Here is a 17,386-nt window from a genome sequence, read left to right as displayed (position 1 = left end):
TTGTAAATGGTGCCAATGCTGGGCCTGGCACGCCTTCATTAACATGCGGACTACATAGTTCCTACGAATTCTGACTCAAATCACGGGCGGGAATCGCCCTTCATTGCCATGGCCGAGTCCAAGTCCCATAGACTTTAAAAATCTGGCAGACTCAGGACTTCTATTGGCTCTAGCAGCGTCCACATCCGAGACTCCTAGGCTAACCACCACATGCACCAAGGCCTCGAACTGTAAGACCGTGATTTCGAAGATATCAAACCACTCTTTGACTGTTGTTGCGTTCTGAATCGGGAACACGTCGTGGGCATGGCTTGCAATAGTTGTCAAAATGTCAGTCTTTGAGATGAGCGAACTGGGAGTATCCCCAGCCGCATTTTGCGGCGACTTCAGGACCACAGTGTTTGGTTGGCCTAGAGCATATTGGCAAATCTTCTTCTGTTCAAATTTGAAAGGTGTGTCATCAGAGTTATAAAGGGATCATATTTTTCAGTTGCAAGGCGTATGCTTTGCAGTGTATACTATAGAGAGCGCGGTTATTGGTGGGTTGATTTGTCCGCTATAGAACGTGTTATTACATCATTCCGGTGGGCGCGCATACTATTCAGCACCTCTCGCCCTCTGATGCAAACAATTGCGGGAGTGACTAATCACCGGCCTTTCAATACTACGAAACTTCTATCGTTATTCCGAATACTATCGATATCATTTCCGAGACCGGTGCAGCGGTCCAACACCTGCTCAAAGCTCATCAGGGCAAGTCGATTCGCTATAATGATTACCGTATTTTAATCCGAATGGCACGATGTCGTCCACGGACGTAAGGATAACAGGAGACGGCTTGCATTCCGCTGGCCCGCGGTGAGCAGATAGTTCGTGCTACTTCAGATGAAAAGTCAAGCACGCTCACTCCAATATAAATTTGTGATCTCACGTCTCTCAGTACCAATCGAGTTTCGACCGCAAACCAGATCCTCTCAGACATCTGCTTCCATTTCTCGCACATCGACTCGTAAACCCGCCATCATGAGAGGTTTCTTTACTTGCCTTTCGGTCTTGCCAGCCCTCCTCAACTTGGCCGCAGGGATTTCCATCAAGAGAGCATCAAAGGATCCGTACTTTCTCCTCATTGGAGACTCTACCGTCGCGGTGAATGGTGGTTGGGGCGATGGCTTCTTGTCTTATCTCAGGAACGGAGCCGAGGGAGAGAATCGAGGCAAAAGCGGATCTACAACTGCCTCGTGGAAGGCAAACGGCAGATGGGCAGACCTTTTGACGACTGTCGCGGACGAAAAAGACGCCAAGGAGCCCATTGTGACTATTCAGTTTGGACATAATGACCAGAAGTCTTTGACTCTGGACGAATACCGAGCAAACTTGGTCAATATAACCACGACTCTGAAGGAGGCCGGGGCCACACCAGTAGGTTTCTCCGAGTCTTTGAAGAGCGCTAGATCATTCATTAATTTTTTTCCTAATTTGTTTCGAACAGATCATCATCACGCCGCTTACTCGTCGCAACTTTGACGGCGATGAAGTGCAGCAAGACTTTGTCGAGTGGAGAGGCAAGGCCATTGCAGTCGCCAAGGAGGTTGGGATCAAGTGGCTGGACCTCACTCAGGCGAGCACGAATTATATAAATGCCATTGGTGCCGAGAACGCTTCATATTATGACCTGAGCGAAGGTGACGGTACGCACCTCAACACGGCGGGCCAGACGGTCTTTGGGCGGATGGTGGCAGACCTCTTGCTTGAGAAGCGCACCGATCTCTCCACGTTTTTTACGCCGAATGAGGCACTGAGCGACAAGATCTCGGCTGGGGAGTTTGCTACCGGCGATGAATAAGCGGAGGTAGTAGATCCTTGTAATTAATTGGGAAGGGTAATCTTTCGCTGACGTTGGGGCTTGGGAACACTTTCGTAACTAGTTGTCAAGTATATTCAATCTGCGTGACCGGCGGCCGCGGTCCATCACTTGACTCAATGGTAAAAATATTGAGCTGTGGTACCTGAACTACATACATACATACCTGGCAGATGAATTGATCGGGTCCAGCTCGTATTCGCATGGCCTCGGGTGCACTCGTATATCTTCGGATGCACTCGGTGTAGGTGAGGCCAGTTCCGCAAATTCGATGAGGCCTAGCCTAGAGAGGAGGCAATGCGCAATCCTGCATGGATCAGCAGTTCGTCCCATTGGTATATAAACGGTCTGCGCTGCGAATAGGTGAATGTCATCAGGCGTCTTGGTCACTTCCACCTTGTATGTCATCATGAGAATGAGAATGTCGATCATGAGTGTGCGCGCTGCTGGCATGATGGCCATGCTGGGCCTCACTCCGGTGCCGCTCGGTATTATGGCTCATCCCCTCAACTCGACGACCCCAAGCCTCAACGACTGGATGACCTGCAATGGCAAACTCTACTTCGGTACAGCCGCCTCCCCCTCTCACTTCGACGACACCAGGTGGATGGAGATTCTCAAAAACCACCACCACTTTGGTCAAGTCACCCCGGAGAACTCACAAAAGGTTCGTCCCGTCATCTCACTGTTCCGGCTCAAGTCACTGACAGCGGCGCCGAAGTGGAAATCCACAGAACCCGAACGTGGTGTCTTCAACTTTACCACGGCCGATATCAATATGCGTGAAGCACAGAAAAATAACCAGCTCGTCCGCTGTCATACGCTAATATGGTACAACGACCTTCCAGATTGGCTGAGCACGACGACGTGGGACAACGCCACGCTCATTGCGGTCATGGAGAACCATATCAAGGAGGTTGTAACCCATTTTAGGGGCCAATGCCGCTCGTGGGACGTTGTGAACGAAGCCCTCAATGACGATGGAACTTATCGCCAGACCTTGTGGTACAATACCATTGGACCCGCGTACATATCAATGGCTTACGACATGGTTGCCAAGTACGATCCCGATGCCAAGCTTTACTACAATGACTACGGCATCGAGTCGATCAACAACAAGTCTCTCGCTGCGATGGAGCTTGTCCGGGGACTTAAGGACCAGGGCAATCGCATTGACGGCGTGGGGCTACAAGCCCATTACCCCGTGGTCCTGGCTCCAAGCTACGATGACCAGGTGCAGGTTATGCAGGCATTCGCCAATCTGGGCGTCGAGGTGGCCCTTACCGAGCTCGATGTCTTCATCGAGATTCCAGAAACGCAGTCGCAGGTCGATACCCAGGCGCAGATATACGCAGATTCCGTGCGCGCCTGTGTCGACGTTCCTGCCTGCATTGGCGTGACCGTCTGGGGATTCTACGACCCTTATTCTTGGGTGAACAATGATACTGTTCCCGGATACGGCGATCCCGACTTGTGGTGGGCAAATTACACCACAAAACCGGCCTACACTGCTATTGGGGACATCTTGGGTGGCTGCTAGCGTCATCATTCTGGAAGCCGTGGCGTTGATCAGTGTGCTCAAGCACAGCTTGGTGTGTGGGATCTATCATTCACCATCTGACAGTAATGGAGGACACGGGCCGCAGTTCGAAAATGCCTTACTCTTATACTCTCACCTGAGTCAATGTGCAGGGAAAGATGTGATCGGAGGAGTTTCTTAAATATATCTGAGTTGATGAACCTACAAGCTAGAAAAAAGAGGCGCTGAAGAGCTACCTAGTATACCCGAGCAGATAATATGCGGTAGGTGTGTACCGACTACGTCAGTGCAGCAGATCTACTAACACCAGTAGATTGCACCTTTGAGCCACCCTTAGATATCAAATTGGACCATATAACTCTGCTTCGGTTATCTCGAGTGCTCCAGATAGGCTGTTGATTTGAACAGTTGAACCCTCGGTCGCGTTGAACTCTGCTGTCCAGTAACCTAAACCTGCTGTTGAGCGACCGGACCAGACAACAGTGTCGTCGACAGATACACTGATAGCATGGGTGGATTTGAAGCTCCGGAATTTGATATTTACCGCGTTCACGGTTGCTGATGCTGCAAGCTGATAGCGGATCCAAGCTGTGGATGTGCTACTGTTGCTTCGCCAGATGGTGGTTTCATCGTCATCGTAGGTCTCCTCGGCAGTGTCTTCGCTAGAGCCTGCTATGACGGAGCTGACAGTCAATGTCTTGCGACTAACAGTGTACGATGCGCCCAGAGGGGTCGGCCCGCGCGAGAGGTCGCTAGGAAGACCATTTGACGGCAACTCGAGACTCAATACGTTGCTACTCAGGAATGGGGTCGATTGAAGCACGAGGGAGGCTGAAGCAAGTCCACTGGCAGTGGCTGTGAGCGTTACTTTTCCTGCCTTGGTCGTCGACCGTACGAGAACCGATTGACCCCGTTCTCAACCGGCAGGGTCTTTGACAGTATATAATTGTCAGATCTCCCTACCGCTATTCCTCCGCGCCACTCAGCTTCACCAGATAGCGAGAAAGTGATAGTATCGAGAGCAGTCGGGACACGTATTCCGGCACTATCAACTACCTCGACGTCAATCAAAGCTACGTCGGTACCCGACGCACGGAATCCTAGCGGTGATGTATTGGCGAAGAGGCGAATGGAAGCAGATTGGCCTGTTGTGGATTTCCGGTCACTCGTAATCGATTTGCCCGATGTTGCGTTGTAACCGTATGCTGCTATCTCTCCTGATGCCCACTGGACTTGAGGGAAGGTGAATAGAAACCGGTCCGACTGAGTTCCATTTCCAAGAGACTTTCCATTAAGTTTTAGTTCAACTCGGTCGGCAGTCGATACGACGTAAACGTCTTTAACCGTTGATGTATTATAATTCCAGTGTCCAATAATATGAGCCGTGGGTCTTTCGATGTCGACCCATTTATCCCACATAACTTGGTGCGCATAATATCCATCTTTAGGTAAGCGCATAGCATCGACTTCCCCCGAGGTCCGGTAGTTTTGCGATCCACGATAATGTGTATTCGAGTCTGAAAAGATAATATTGACACCGCCCGCGTTACATCGAAGCCCACGGCCGGGTCTTTGCTGGTAATATTCGTTCCAACGGACGACGTTTTCAACAGCGTGCGAGTCTTGATTACGATCCCACTCAAGAGCGTAAGATTGATCCTGATGATATGGCGCAGTGAAGTTATCCCAGTATTTCCTGATCCCTTCATCACGTGAATATTCCATTTGCCAAAGAGGGGTATCGAGTGCTTTATTGATATAGAGCATTTCTCCTCCGTATTCTGCAATGGAGCTGTTGAGCATTTCGCGCGATCCGGCTGCGCGTCCACCGTAAGGATCGTATGTGTCGCGAATGTCCTTCATGTCTTGCATGTGCTGTTCCGTTATACCGTGATTCCCGCTTTCGTAAAAGAAAATGCTTGGGCTATTCTTGTTGTAAATAATAGCATCTCGCATTAAATCCAATCTTTCTTGCCACTGGTGGCCATCGACATCCCCTTCTGCGTCTCCTGCAGGCATAGCCATCATAAGACCAAGCCTATCCAAAGACTCGATATCTTGTCTCCAGGGTGTAACATGCATCCATCGAATTAGATTTGCATTGCTTCGGAGAGCCATTCTGTTGGAGAAATCGGAAAGCCATGCAGGGACAGCGGACCCCAGTGAAGGCCATTCATTAGTCGAACGTTGTGCGTAGCCTTTGATTTGAAGAGCTCGACCATTAAGAATCACCATACCGTCTTCGAATTATGCCTTTCGGAAGCCAGTGGTAATTGTGACATTATCAATCGCACTGCCGGCGACTAGCAAATTTGCCTCGACGGTATAAAGGTAGCCGTATCCCCAGCTCCAGAAATTCAATCCCGAGATGGACGAGGATGCAGTGATTTGTTGAGTTGACCCGGCACTCAACGTAAAAGGCCCACTGGTCATAGTCTGCACTGTTTTACCAGTCCTGTCCTTGACGACAGATTGATAGGTGAATGTCTTTGAGCTGGAGTACTCATTCTAAACTTGGGAAGAACTTGTAATGGTCGCAGATTTACCAAGAATATCGAATTCGCTTGCGTAGACATAGACACCTGTCGTATTCAAATTTGAGTACAAGGGAAGGGTTTGATAAAGCTGGTCTGTAACGTGCAGATACACGTTTTTGTTGATCCCGCCGTAGTTGGCGTAAAAGCCGATATTGTTCCATTGGAATTTGCCATTGTTCGTCACATCGCGGTAGACGTAGCTGTTGTTAATCCTGGCGGCCAAGACGTTTTCCTCGTTGGGAACGGTCAACTTTGTTATATCAAATCCAAAAGCCATGACTCCATTCTCACTCCTTCCAATGAACTCGCCATTCAGATATAACTCTCCTGCTTGTCGAATGCCTTCGAATTCGAGGAAGTACTTTCCACCAGAAGGAGGAATAAAGGTCTTTCGATACCACGCGATACCAGTGGACAGGTTTGCAATGGAGACTAGGAAGGCGTCGTCTTCATTCCAGGCATGGGGCAAGGTAACATCTAACCAAGTGCTGTCGTCAAAGGAGGTGCTTTCGGCACCACTGACATCGCCAACATGTAGCTTCCATGACGGGTTGATGTTGAATGTTGACCTGGCACTCGTGAATGCAAGCGAGGAGGCGGTGACCAATACGAGGACAGCTCTAGAAAAGAACGACTTCATCATTGCTGCTGGATAGATCTCAAAGACTTGGAATATGCAATGTGAATGACCATGTGTGAAAGTGTTTCTTCTACTGCTTAGCCCTTCCTCTAGCTTCTAGTTATAATCTACAGAACATCGCATACCCCATGGTCTCTGTGCGTAGCCTCGTCACGCAAGATTGCGAAGAAGCGAACTGGGCCTTTTCCCCCACCCTCTGTTAGATGCGATTGCTGCCAATGCCCTGGTTTCCCAATATACATATTGATCACAGCTCATATCATATCAACTGGATTGGGCTTTCGATATTCAGACGTATGCAAAAGAGGACTCGATCAAAGAAACAAATTGGAAAAAAGGATCTTTGAATCCTCGTGGTTATCTGTGACGAAGACCCGAAGCCCGGGTGCACGAATGCTGCACAAAACAAATATTGTCCCACGCTTATCACACGAACAAAAGCAATAATTCCCAAATCTTCCACCGCTAAGCAAAATGATTACTGAAACTTTCTCTGACAGATTCTTATGAATTCACCATCTTCGCACTTATGTTAGTCCGGCCAAAATTCATCCACCATTAGCCGTTTGCTTTCCCCGCGAAGCCGCACAAACAATTGAAGACTCATTCGTGGGGGACCCTTGCCATAACCTTTAACTGGCCTCCGCATAAATTCAAAGGGAAAGTACGAGTTATATACAGGTTGAATTCGCCAGGAATCATGCCGAGTATAGCTATTACCCCCTGTAGCTATACACGCCAAGTCTCACCATAGTTCTCCGTGACTATTATGCGTAGATTGGGCTACGAAAATGCAATTTTCCACTGAATATCTCGCCTCTGCCATTGTCAATTGAGACGGCCGCCCGACTTATAAGAGTACTATGAAAAAGGTGCGAACAAGCGACGTTGATCTTTCATTTTTGGTCAAACCAGACAAATCACAGCCAAAACAAGGATTTATTTGGACTTTTGCTGCCATCATGGTCGTATTTTCACTTTATAAATGTCTGTCTGTTTTTAGTCTCCTGAGTAGTCTCTGTACAGCCCAGGAAGTACAGGCAACTCAGAATCTCGAGCGCAGGGCAACAGAATGCATCATTGCGGCCAGAGGGGATGGGGGTGACGATGCGCCAGCCATCAGAACCGCATTCTCTAAATGCAAAAGCAACGGTCACATCATCTTTGCCAATGCGACATACTACATTAACACAGTTCTGGACACAAGGGGCCTGTCTGATGTGACGATTGACATTTGGGGAAAGCTTGTCGTACGTCTCAAAGTGGCGATCATCAGCTACAAATCCTACTTGAAACTTGGCAAAGAGGTGCTGATCTTATTGCAGTGGAGCAAGAACACTACGTATTGGCTCGCAAACTCCATGGACGTAGGATATCAAAACATGAGTACCGTTTGGTTTTTGGGCGGCAAAAACCTCAACGTCCAGGGCCATGGAACGGGAACGTTCGATGGCAATGGTCAGACGTGGTATGACCTAGTCAAGGGAGAGTCCAATTATCCTCGTTAGTCAGAATATGCTCTTGGACTTTTATGTGTGATTGCTCATATATCTCACAGACCGCCCGATGGGCCTCACAATCTGGCAAGCGGAATCTTCCCGTTTCAGTGGGCTGAGCTTCGTCCAATCACAGATGTGGTGGGTAATCCCTGGAATCAAAATGCATTCGGTGCTGATATCATAGGACAATGCTGGTTTCCCATTCGCAAAATGTTGTCCTAGAGAACATATCTGTTCGTTCAACTTCGAGCAACAGCAACGCAGCTCGAAACACGGACGGAATTGACTGAGTTCTTGGACAACATCACTCTCCGTGGTTGGTATATTTACAACTCCGACGACAGCGTCTCCCTGAAAGCGAATGCGACCAATGTCCTCATCGAGGACAGCGTCTTTGAGAATGGGCTAGGGTTCGCTCTCGGATCCATTGGTCAGTACGATGGAAAGTACGAAAGCATCTACAATGTGTACTTGCGCAATATTACGTGTCTCAAGACTCGCTATGGTGCGTATATCAAAACGTGGACCGGAGAACCGGTTGGAGTCCCGCCTAATGGTGGCGGCGGTGGGCTCGGCTGTAAGTCTTGCAACGCCATTCCACACAATATATATCACTGATTTATCCTTCTATGAGACATGAAAAACATCAGTAGGTTTTCCACGTTAACATTTCACCCAAAACACTCCACTAACTAAATGGACTAGCTTGGAAGGATTTCAAACTCAGCGGAGTAAAAAATCAAGCCATGTCTATCTCACAGTGTGTAACATTCAGTGGAGCAACTGGGGACTGCAACTCCTCTCTTTTCAAGATATCAGATGTGTCTTTGGACGAATGGACAGGCGATATTGGAACTAAAGAAGTTAGTCAACTACTCTCTCTCCTCGTTCAATTTTCCTTTGCACCTTGGTCATTGTTGACTAGCACGATTCCACTTTTGCCTTTTGTTCCAAGAAAGAAGAAATAGACTGTGATGTTGATATGAATTATCAGATCGCAAAAATGCAATGTGCCTCCGCATCTGGTGGCTGTCAGCGACTCAGCTTCAGCAATATGAATATAACCTATGCGGGTGCGGCGACATCCTCTTACAAGTGCACAAACGTCCACAATAGCACGGGCACTTGTTCTTCAGCCATAAATTAATACTTTCCAAGTATTTAGGGTGAAACAGGGAGACAAGCAACAATTCCATTGTGATGCAACTAATATTCAACGTATGGATGAAAAGGCTATTGGTAATGGTTTATATTTGATTCTATGACCTCTCATTTTGCTATGACAGATAATCCAATTTTGGTTGTTTCTCACATACAAATGTCACCTATGCCAACATGAGAGGAAAGATGTGATTGTATAGTGCACCCAGCATGACTGAAAAGACTTTGCAGTTTTCATTCAACATCGAAGAGGTGTAAATATGGGGACATCATAAGTGCTCCTACAGTCTGTATTTGGAACAAGGAGCCGCAACAATTAAGCAGATCACGATACAAAGTTCTTGAGACAGTCAAGAATACTTTTTCTTTTTCTTTTTTTCAAAAGGAGAACGACTGTTCACTTTGTCTGCTAATGAGCAAAGGATATTAGCACAGCTTCACTCGACAAAACTTTGACTTTTCCAGATCTGTCCAACTTTTCCACGTGCCGATCGCCTTCAATCATGCCTGTCTCGTTCACCAGTTGACCAGCAAAAGTTATTGCACGTGCAGCCTTGACATCTGCACCAGCAGCTGTTAATCTGGATAACTGAGCTTTGCGACTGATATTCCGTGGCAACTCAAACTCCACATAAGGCCGACTTGTTGCATCATTGGTAGAGTCCCAATCTTCCAAGTTGACAATAACAATTGATGACAAGTTTGTGTCAAGCCGCCGATGTCTCCCGACTTCGTATATGGCGTACGCGACGAGGTGTTTCTCTGATATTAGGAGCTCGACTTGCTTGCCCGCTCCAGCTAATGCAGTCTGAACGACAAGCCAGGCGTAGTAAGATGCCATGACGCCGGAGGGATAAACCCACATTTCGATAGGGTTCCAAGCGGAGTATTTCCATCCAATACCCTGGTGGAATCCTAGACGGCTAATGTTGGTCTGAGCGCAATAGAGAGTATAATCAATGTTCCAAAGGGCGGCAGCGAAAGTGTCCGAGACATTGATTTTTCCATGGCCCTGATTGCGAGTGTTAGTTCTGCATCAATTGGGACTGTGTATCATCACTCACAGAGATAGAGTTCGTCTCTCCGAGCCAATAGTCAAGCCCTTTGGACTTGGCATAAGCTGCAAGCTCAGCGTTGCTGTCAGGGTAATAAATGGTATTATTGTGATTCATTAGAAATTGTCGATCCACGTAGTTGGATGAGGATGTCTCCATATACTTGGGCCACGTTAGCATTACTACAAGGCAGTTTGTGGATTAGCTCTCAAGTAATGATATTTACCTCGTGAACATCCGCGGCCACGCCCAGATCCTCTGCATTGATACCAAGTTCTAGAATTGATCGGATACTCCAGCAATCAATTGACAGAGGGTCCGAACAATTGATCCATGTCGGGGCCTGGAATGCCCCTATGGTCCATACTCGTTCATTTTGCTTGCCAAAAACAGCGTTGCTTATGTTGTAAACATAGTTGAGCCAATGAGGAACGTAGTCGCTTGGTGTCTGCGGCTCGAGAAAACGAAACGCTGGCGCTTTCATTTCATTGCCGACCTGCAAGCCAGTGAGCCTGTTTCCAAGCTTTACGTGTGCTCGCCTTGCGATCTCGATATTGCTTTCAAGGTAGCTGTAGTTGTAATATGAGAAGGGCAAGCCCAGCGTGAACTCCGTATCTGATGGCCATGCGTCAAAAGCATCGTAGAATTTGGGGCCAATAGTAACATTGTAAGTCTTCTGGTAGCCAGTGCTGTCTGGCCAGAACCAAGCGCGTAGCCCCTCCTCCTGGTCTGGGGCCCACCAGACATGGTTCTGTGAAGAGCCTCCAATGCGGACATTGATTGGACGTTTTCCTATTTCCCGAATATTTTTGACAAGGTTATAGTTTAGCGGGTTTGAATATCTTGTTTACATTAGCAAATACGACCGCGACAATGGAGAGATCCGGCCTCACGTAGAGTTACTTGAATAGTCCAAAAAAGAGAAAAATTCGATAGAAAAAGCCTGATAACTTGCGTCGACAATTTGTCGTCCAGCTCGAGGGCTGTGTGGTATATCTAAAACGATGGCATATGCCGCTAGTACCTGGCTCAGGACCAGGAAGAGATTCAAAGGCTGAACCATGATGAACTTTTGATAGATCTTTATTGGCAAGTATGATAAGTACCTAGTTGCTCAAAGTGAAGCGCAGATTTAAGGCAAAGACTTTGCGTAGTTGAATGATTTCTTTATAGTGTCTTATTCGATCAACATCAGATACCTAGCAATCAGGCACAGGTGATCTTTCACGTAAACACATTTTCCAACATGGCCCCCACACTTGATCCTGCATTGTTTCTATGCCAAGCACCGTGGAAAATCCACCAATCAAACAATCAGCTGATCGTTTGCACACGCCTGCAAGTACAGAGAATAGCCAGTCACACCGACTATGACCATCACCTTGTGCGAAAAGATACCGACATGGTGCTCCATAACCTTGGCATCAACCCATAGCTCAACGATGAGGCACATATTATAGCATAGTCACTCGTGTTTCTCCCGCGCGTCCTACCCCTCTCTCCGCATTTTGGCTTTCAACGCCGCCTCATGCAAAGACTCAACTAATTGACGTGAATCATAACCACCGGCCTATAGACCAGGGGTGATTTAAAATCCACAAGAGCTTTGAATATTTATGTCGAACACATAGACCGCAGATACAACTCGTATATTGATTTTAAGTGCAGTAAAAAGAGGTAATATCGATATGGAATTGAGATAATTTAAACGGCTTAAACACGAGGCCCCTCTCAGAGTATTTGCTATAATTTCTGATATTATCAGATTGTTATCACGCTGCGTTTCATACCTTTGTCGGCGATGAGCTTCTTGAAAGATCTCTTGAAGATAAACCCAGATAAATCAAAGGAATGAAACCATTAAGCGTTTATGATTGACAGAACATGAAAAGAGGCAGCAGATAAAGTTTGCGCCTATCATGTCTCATACCTTCATGCATTCTTGAATGCATCGGATTTGCCGGATGATTGTCAATTTTCTGTTGCCCTGTCACCGCCACATTAGGCGTCGCCACCAAATGGACCGAAATTAATGCTCCCACGCACTAAGGGACCATCATTGACGGAAAATAAGAAGAGGTGGTTGATCTGATAAGCGCTTGACAGACCTGATATCATAATGCATCTTCTTCTGTTTGCACAGTTGCTATAATCCGCGTTGAAATGCCCCGGTGACGGATTGCTTTCGCTCATGGCGGCACCGTGATAGCAGGCGCCGTCTGTTGTGAGCACAAGATTTGCCGCAAGATTTGCCGGAGGTCTTGAATTGCAATTATCATAAATTTGAAATTATTTACTTCTTGATGCTGATTCTTGCACTGTAGCAAGTCTTCCATACCTTCATTGTCGACTTGAACTGTTGATTCAATCTTGTGTAGCAATGTTGCCACCATCACTCATATATTTTGTCTGGTTCTTTGGCGCAGTTGAGGCCATTCTGAATGCAACGGAGTCAGCAACTCAATATATCCTTCAAAACGATGATCTTTATGTAGCAGTCAACAAAAGCAACGGCCAAGTCGGGAAGATTCTTCTCCAAGGTGAAAATCTCCTCGGAGCGACGGGCAAAGGCCCTTACGTGGACTGCTCATGTGTACCAAGTGGGTTCTGGGGTCCCGGCAACCCAGATACATCTTCTTATCGTCTGATTACTGGTTCTGACGCTTCTCATACACCCTACGGCGGTATTGTTCTCAATGACAATTACGGAAATCAATCCATCGAACAATACTGGTTCCTTCGAGAGGGTGAAACCGGCATTCACACATTCACTCGAGTATATTACTACAACGGCACGGGCCTTCAGACTCTCGGAGAGTTGCGCACTTTATTCCGGCCCAACACGGATCTCTGGACTCACTTGTATGCCAACCAAGACAACTGGGCACCCCGGCCCACTTCTGAGGGTGTTCCGGCTCAAGATGCAACAGGATACGTTGGAAACCTGACCGATATGGCCTACGTTCAGCAATACGCCAACTTTTTCACCAAATATGCCTTTGCGGATCAATGGCGAAACCATAAAGTGCATGGAATGTATGCAGACGGATCTACCAGTAAAGGGAATGTCACCTATGGTGCATGGCTAGTACATAACACTGTGGAAACGTACTATGGTGGCCCCTTGCACTCGGATATAATGGTTGACGGCATAGTGGTCAGTACTTTGAGAAAAATTCTATCCGTGGCTGTCTTGTGGTAACATATTGTGGTGCACAGTACAATTACATCGTGTCCAGTCATCATGGAGCGCGAACGCCGAATATGACGGATGGATTTGACCGCACCTTTGGGCCACAGTACCATCATTTCAACAAAAATGGTTCACTCCAAGAACTTGCGGCGGACGCTGCACAATATGCAGATCCGGCCTGGAATGCTGATTTCTATGATGAATTAGCAAATCACGTGCCCAACTATGTCGTCAGTTCACGGCGTACCACCTTTGAGGCGACTATTTCTGTGCCAAAGACTGCCAGAGAGCCGATAGCAGTGCTAGCAGAAAACCATCAAGACTTTCAAAGCAACACTATTCATGGCGATAGCTTGCAATACTGGGCAGAGATTTCTAGCAGTGGAGAGATTGAGATACCCAGGGTGAAGGAGGGCACGTACAGATTAACAATCTATGCGGATGGTGTATTTGGATGGTTTATCCAAGACGACATTCGAGTGAGCACCTCCAACAAGACCGTGCCGCATTTCACCTGGAGCGAGGAAGAAGCAGGGACAGAAATATGGCGCATCGGCACTCCAGATAAGTCTGCGGGGGAGTTCAAGCACGGCAAGCAACCATACAAGGAAAAAGAGCTGCAGCCTGATCAGTTCCGCATGTATTGGGCCCTCTGGGACTTCCCATCCGACTTTCCCGATGGGGTCAACTATAAAGTGGGAGAAAGCGTTCCCGAGGAGGACTTCAACTACATTCATTGGAGTGTCATTTCACAACCGGGCAACTTTTTCCGTTCTGAGCCGTACTACGATAATGTCAACAACTGGACGATTCGTTTCGACCTTGCGGCTGAAAGCCTGGCACGGGTGGAAACGGCCACATTCACAGTGCAGGTCGCGGGCGCCAAAACAGGCAGTAGGAACCCTGAATGGGTCAACCTACCATACACCCTAAATGTCAACGGCGCCGACGTTGAGACGTACATTATCCCGTGGAATGTCAGCACCTCTTGCGGCGTCAGAAGCGCTGTCAGCTGTCACAACTTTGCGCACAAATTTGTCTTTCCCACCAGCATACTTGTCCAAGGTGAAAACTTCTTTGTTTTGAGCCTTCCATTCAACGCTTCCAGTGTGGAGACGGCTATGCTACCATGGACCACGTATATTCAATACGATGCACTACGACTGGAGCTTGAGTGAGTCATCGACGTCGGATATTGCAGATTCCCTCGGCACATAGCCTATACAGCCTTTGGTGGTTGCAAGTAGCTTTAATATAATCACTGCATCATCTCCGTGCTTGGAGGATATGATATGAAATCAAGTTGATGTTCCCCACCCCTTTCTCTCAAGCGCAATCCAGTGCAGTGCGAAAACTTTACGAAGTTACATGGCCATGAGGGACACTTGGTTGAAGGCAACTAAATGTGTTACCGAGAATAACACAATTTATAAGTAAAAGGAGCTTTAGATAGTCCCTTAGAAACATTTTCGTATATAGAAACTCATACTAGCCCTTCTCAGTCGTCGTGAACAGTAGCGAGCTTAGCAATCCTAACCTGACGTTTTGGCTCAACCGTCATAAATGGGATTATTGCGGAAATGCTGCGGTTGTCACCAATAACTAATAAAACAACTCGACTGCATCAAAAATCTAGATTATAAAATAATAAGTGCTTGTTCAATCATGTGAGATCATTTGATTGTCATTATGATTATAGAAAGTGAAAGAGAGGGAGCAGAGGGCAGGATTTGAAAAGAGGGGTAAAGTGAAAAGTTGTCTTACAAAGTTTGGTGACAAGAAGCCGGTACCGGCATGGCCAGATGCAACGCTGATGTTGATGTAATTTACCCCTTTCACAAGTGTACCAGCTGGAATTTGGCAGGTATAGACTGTCATGTCGCCATAGCTTTTGCCCTGGAAATGATCGCGATTAATTCATGGTTTGGCAAAATTAAGTTGAAACCTTTTACCTTCGTAATACCTCGGGCATCCGTATCAACCGGGCCATTTGGGACTGGACAATTGTAAGAGTCGATATTCAGAGCTGGCCTACCACCAGCGTATGACATGGTAGTAGCCACTCTAATGGTTGTTTCCCAGCCAAGCGGAGCATCAAGGATAAGTTTAATCTCCTGATAAATATTGACGTCCTAGAAAAGAGCCATTGGGAATGTTTTGGAATTGTCGCCGACGGTGAACGGAACGCTTGTCCAATTCATTCGTTTATCAGAAGGGTGATGCTGGGGCTGGATATCCGCATTCACAAAGCTTGCCGGAGAGCCATCGTAATCACCTATTTGGAAAACCGTGGTACGTGACTGCGTTATGATAGGATTGCTGGCCGTAATCGAAGCGGTAGCGGTTGCGCCAGCTTTGACCTTGACCGTGGTAGTGGCGGCAAGGAGCTGCCCTTGATATAATCTTTGAGTTTGTGAGAAACTATGGCTTTAATCTTAGGTCCAAGTTGAGAGTTACTTACGCTTGAGTATATGTGTCCGCCGGTAAGGGGGGTGACTTGAATGAACCATCGCTTTGGGTTTCAGCCCATGATTGGTACTTGGAATTATACCAATGGACTACTCTTTGAAAATTTGCGGGAGTGCCGTATGCAGTGCCTGTGACTACTCCTCGTGCGCTGGACTTGACATAACCCTCGAGGCCCAAGTCATCCAAGAGGCTGATGTCAAAATCGGACGGGTACCGGACATCCGCGCCCGACATTGAGAAGATATACGGACCGTGGAATCCAACCCGGGGGACTTCGGTTGAGCCGTAGCCAAAATCGCCATGATTCATGTAGAAAGTGACTCCTTGGTAGTAGTCACTTCCAAGATTGAGTCAGATATCACGTGCAAAAGGTCCACCAGTTGACGCCTCGTAGGCTTGAATCGGCTTGACAATGCACGCGTGCATGTCAGAGCTGTATGCACAGTGAACGGGGTCGTCGATAAAGCGTTCGGCCGAGTAATGCTAATTTCAAGGTGTCCGAGGTAGTTTGTCGGTGTGAAGCGTTCCTTACTTTTGCTCGGGTATCATCCCCTACGCGGTATATATCGCTGCCTTCAATTACGGTACCGCCTCTGGTGTCTGATACCTTGCCTGATGGCCAGGCGCTCTGGAGATCCACGAGGTTAAAGAGAAAACGAAGTTCTCCTACACTTGGATTTGATTGTGTGTATGTCCCCAAGTATATTGCATCTTGGCCGTCAACGAACACGTAATATTGTGTGAGGTTAAAGTCTGCAGTTGCCGAAACGCACTGGACGATGACATATGACCCTGTGCTGTCAGCCAGGAGAGGTACGGTGTATGGTGAATAGACAATTTTACCATTGACTTTGTATGAAACCTGTACTGAACTTGGAAGACCAGAGGCTAAATGGCTGTAAGATCCGGAGTACTGATACTCATGAGTGCGGTAAAGAATAGAGGTTATATCACAAGCATTGGTGACTGTTACAGAGAACCCATAAGACGATTGGGTATTTATAGTGAATGAGCCACCGTCTCCATTTGTGACTTTGATTGCATCAATTCGAATCGCGAAAAGAAGAGAGGAAATGACGAATAAAGTTTGAAGGAAAAACATTTTCAGTTGCTGTTGAATTCAGTGATAACTCAAACCCTTTTGCCTTTTTCAAACGTTTTATTTGAATATTCATCGCAACTACCTTACATGGTACATCTCCATTTTTTTTTTCAGGCTGACGTATGACCATTTAATCCATTAGCATGTAAGTGAATATATTTTGAACCATTGAGTCGTGACTTCGCGATAATGATCAATAACGGAATGTGCAAATCGCCCCATTTAGCGTATTCCAATATTTTCGGCGCGGCTGCATAAATTCCACCAATAACACATATTAAAGCTGACTATAACCGGCACTTTTCCAAAAACAGGGGCGAAAAAAAAAA

General features: G+C 47.1%; 8 protein-coding genes across 8 annotated transcripts; 4 read left to right on the top strand and 4 right to left on the bottom strand.

The window, feature by feature from the left end:
* Positions 1-1,023: 1,023 nt before the first annotated feature.
* Positions 1,024-1,843, top strand: PFICI_02989 (uncharacterized protein; the record flags this gene model as incomplete). Its single annotated transcript, XM_007831570.1, has 2 exons — positions 1,024-1,419; positions 1,490-1,843. 2 exons carry the CDS (start codon positions 1,024-1,026, stop codon positions 1,841-1,843), a joined length of 750 nt encoding a protein of 249 aa, XP_007829761.1.
* Positions 1,844-2,270: 427 nt separating this feature from the next.
* PFICI_02988 (uncharacterized protein) lies at positions 2,271-3,401 on the top strand (the record flags this gene model as incomplete). Its single annotated transcript, XM_007831569.1, has 1 exon — positions 2,271-3,401. The coding sequence occupies one exon, from the start codon at positions 2,271-2,273 to the stop codon at positions 3,399-3,401; it is 1,131 nt and encodes a 376-aa protein (XP_007829760.1).
* Positions 3,402-3,741: 340 nt separating this feature from the next.
* PFICI_02987 (uncharacterized protein) lies at positions 3,742-5,519 on the bottom strand (the record flags this gene model as incomplete). Its single annotated transcript, XM_007831568.1, has 2 exons — positions 3,742-4,246; positions 4,297-5,519. 2 exons carry the CDS (start codon positions 5,517-5,519, stop codon positions 3,742-3,744), a joined length of 1,728 nt encoding a protein of 575 aa, XP_007829759.1.
* Positions 5,520-5,909: 390 nt separating this feature from the next.
* Positions 5,910-6,581, bottom strand: PFICI_02986 (uncharacterized protein; the record flags this gene model as incomplete). The annotated part of the gene is made up of 1 exon (XM_007831567.1): positions 5,910-6,581. One exon carries the CDS (start codon positions 6,579-6,581, stop codon positions 5,910-5,912), a length of 672 nt encoding a protein of 223 aa, XP_007829758.1.
* A 959-nt stretch (positions 6,582-7,540) lies between these two features.
* Positions 7,541-8,695, top strand: PFICI_02985 (uncharacterized protein; the record flags this gene model as incomplete). The annotated part of the gene is made up of 4 exons (XM_007831566.1): positions 7,541-7,828; positions 7,904-8,081; positions 8,137-8,219; positions 8,300-8,695. 4 exons carry the CDS (start codon positions 7,541-7,543, stop codon positions 8,693-8,695), a joined length of 945 nt encoding a protein of 314 aa, XP_007829757.1.
* Positions 8,696-9,647: 952 nt separating this feature from the next.
* Positions 9,648-11,356, bottom strand: PFICI_02984 (uncharacterized protein; the record flags this gene model as incomplete). Its single annotated transcript, XM_007831565.1, has 4 exons — positions 9,648-10,250; positions 10,303-10,455; positions 10,520-11,135; positions 11,187-11,356. The coding sequence occupies 4 exons, from the start codon at positions 11,354-11,356 to the stop codon at positions 9,648-9,650; spliced, it is 1,542 nt and encodes a 513-aa protein (XP_007829756.1).
* Positions 11,357-12,673: 1,317 nt separating this feature from the next.
* PFICI_02983 (rhamnogalacturonate lyase C) lies at positions 12,674-14,664 on the top strand (the record flags this gene model as incomplete). The annotated part of the gene is made up of 2 exons (XM_007831564.1): positions 12,674-13,450; positions 13,513-14,664. The coding sequence occupies 2 exons, from the start codon at positions 12,674-12,676 to the stop codon at positions 14,662-14,664; spliced, it is 1,929 nt and encodes a 642-aa protein (XP_007829755.1).
* Positions 14,665-15,618: 954 nt separating this feature from the next.
* Positions 15,619-16,264, bottom strand: PFICI_02982 (uncharacterized protein; the record flags this gene model as incomplete). Its single annotated transcript, XM_007831563.1, has 2 exons — positions 15,619-15,889; positions 15,948-16,264. 2 exons carry the CDS (start codon positions 16,262-16,264, stop codon positions 15,619-15,621), a joined length of 588 nt encoding a protein of 195 aa, XP_007829754.1.
* Between the last annotated feature and the right edge of the window lie 1,122 nt (positions 16,265-17,386).

Source organism: Pestalotiopsis fici (genome assembly GCF_000516985.1).
Source record: "Pestalotiopsis fici W106-1 unplaced genomic scaffold PFICI_Scf_2, whole genome shotgun sequence".
NCBI classification, from domain to species: domain Eukaryota; kingdom Fungi; phylum Ascomycota; class Sordariomycetes; order Amphisphaeriales; family Sporocadaceae; genus Pestalotiopsis; species Pestalotiopsis fici.
The sequence above is the reverse complement of the archived record's forward strand: the minus strand, read 5'-3'. Positions and strand labels throughout refer to the sequence as shown.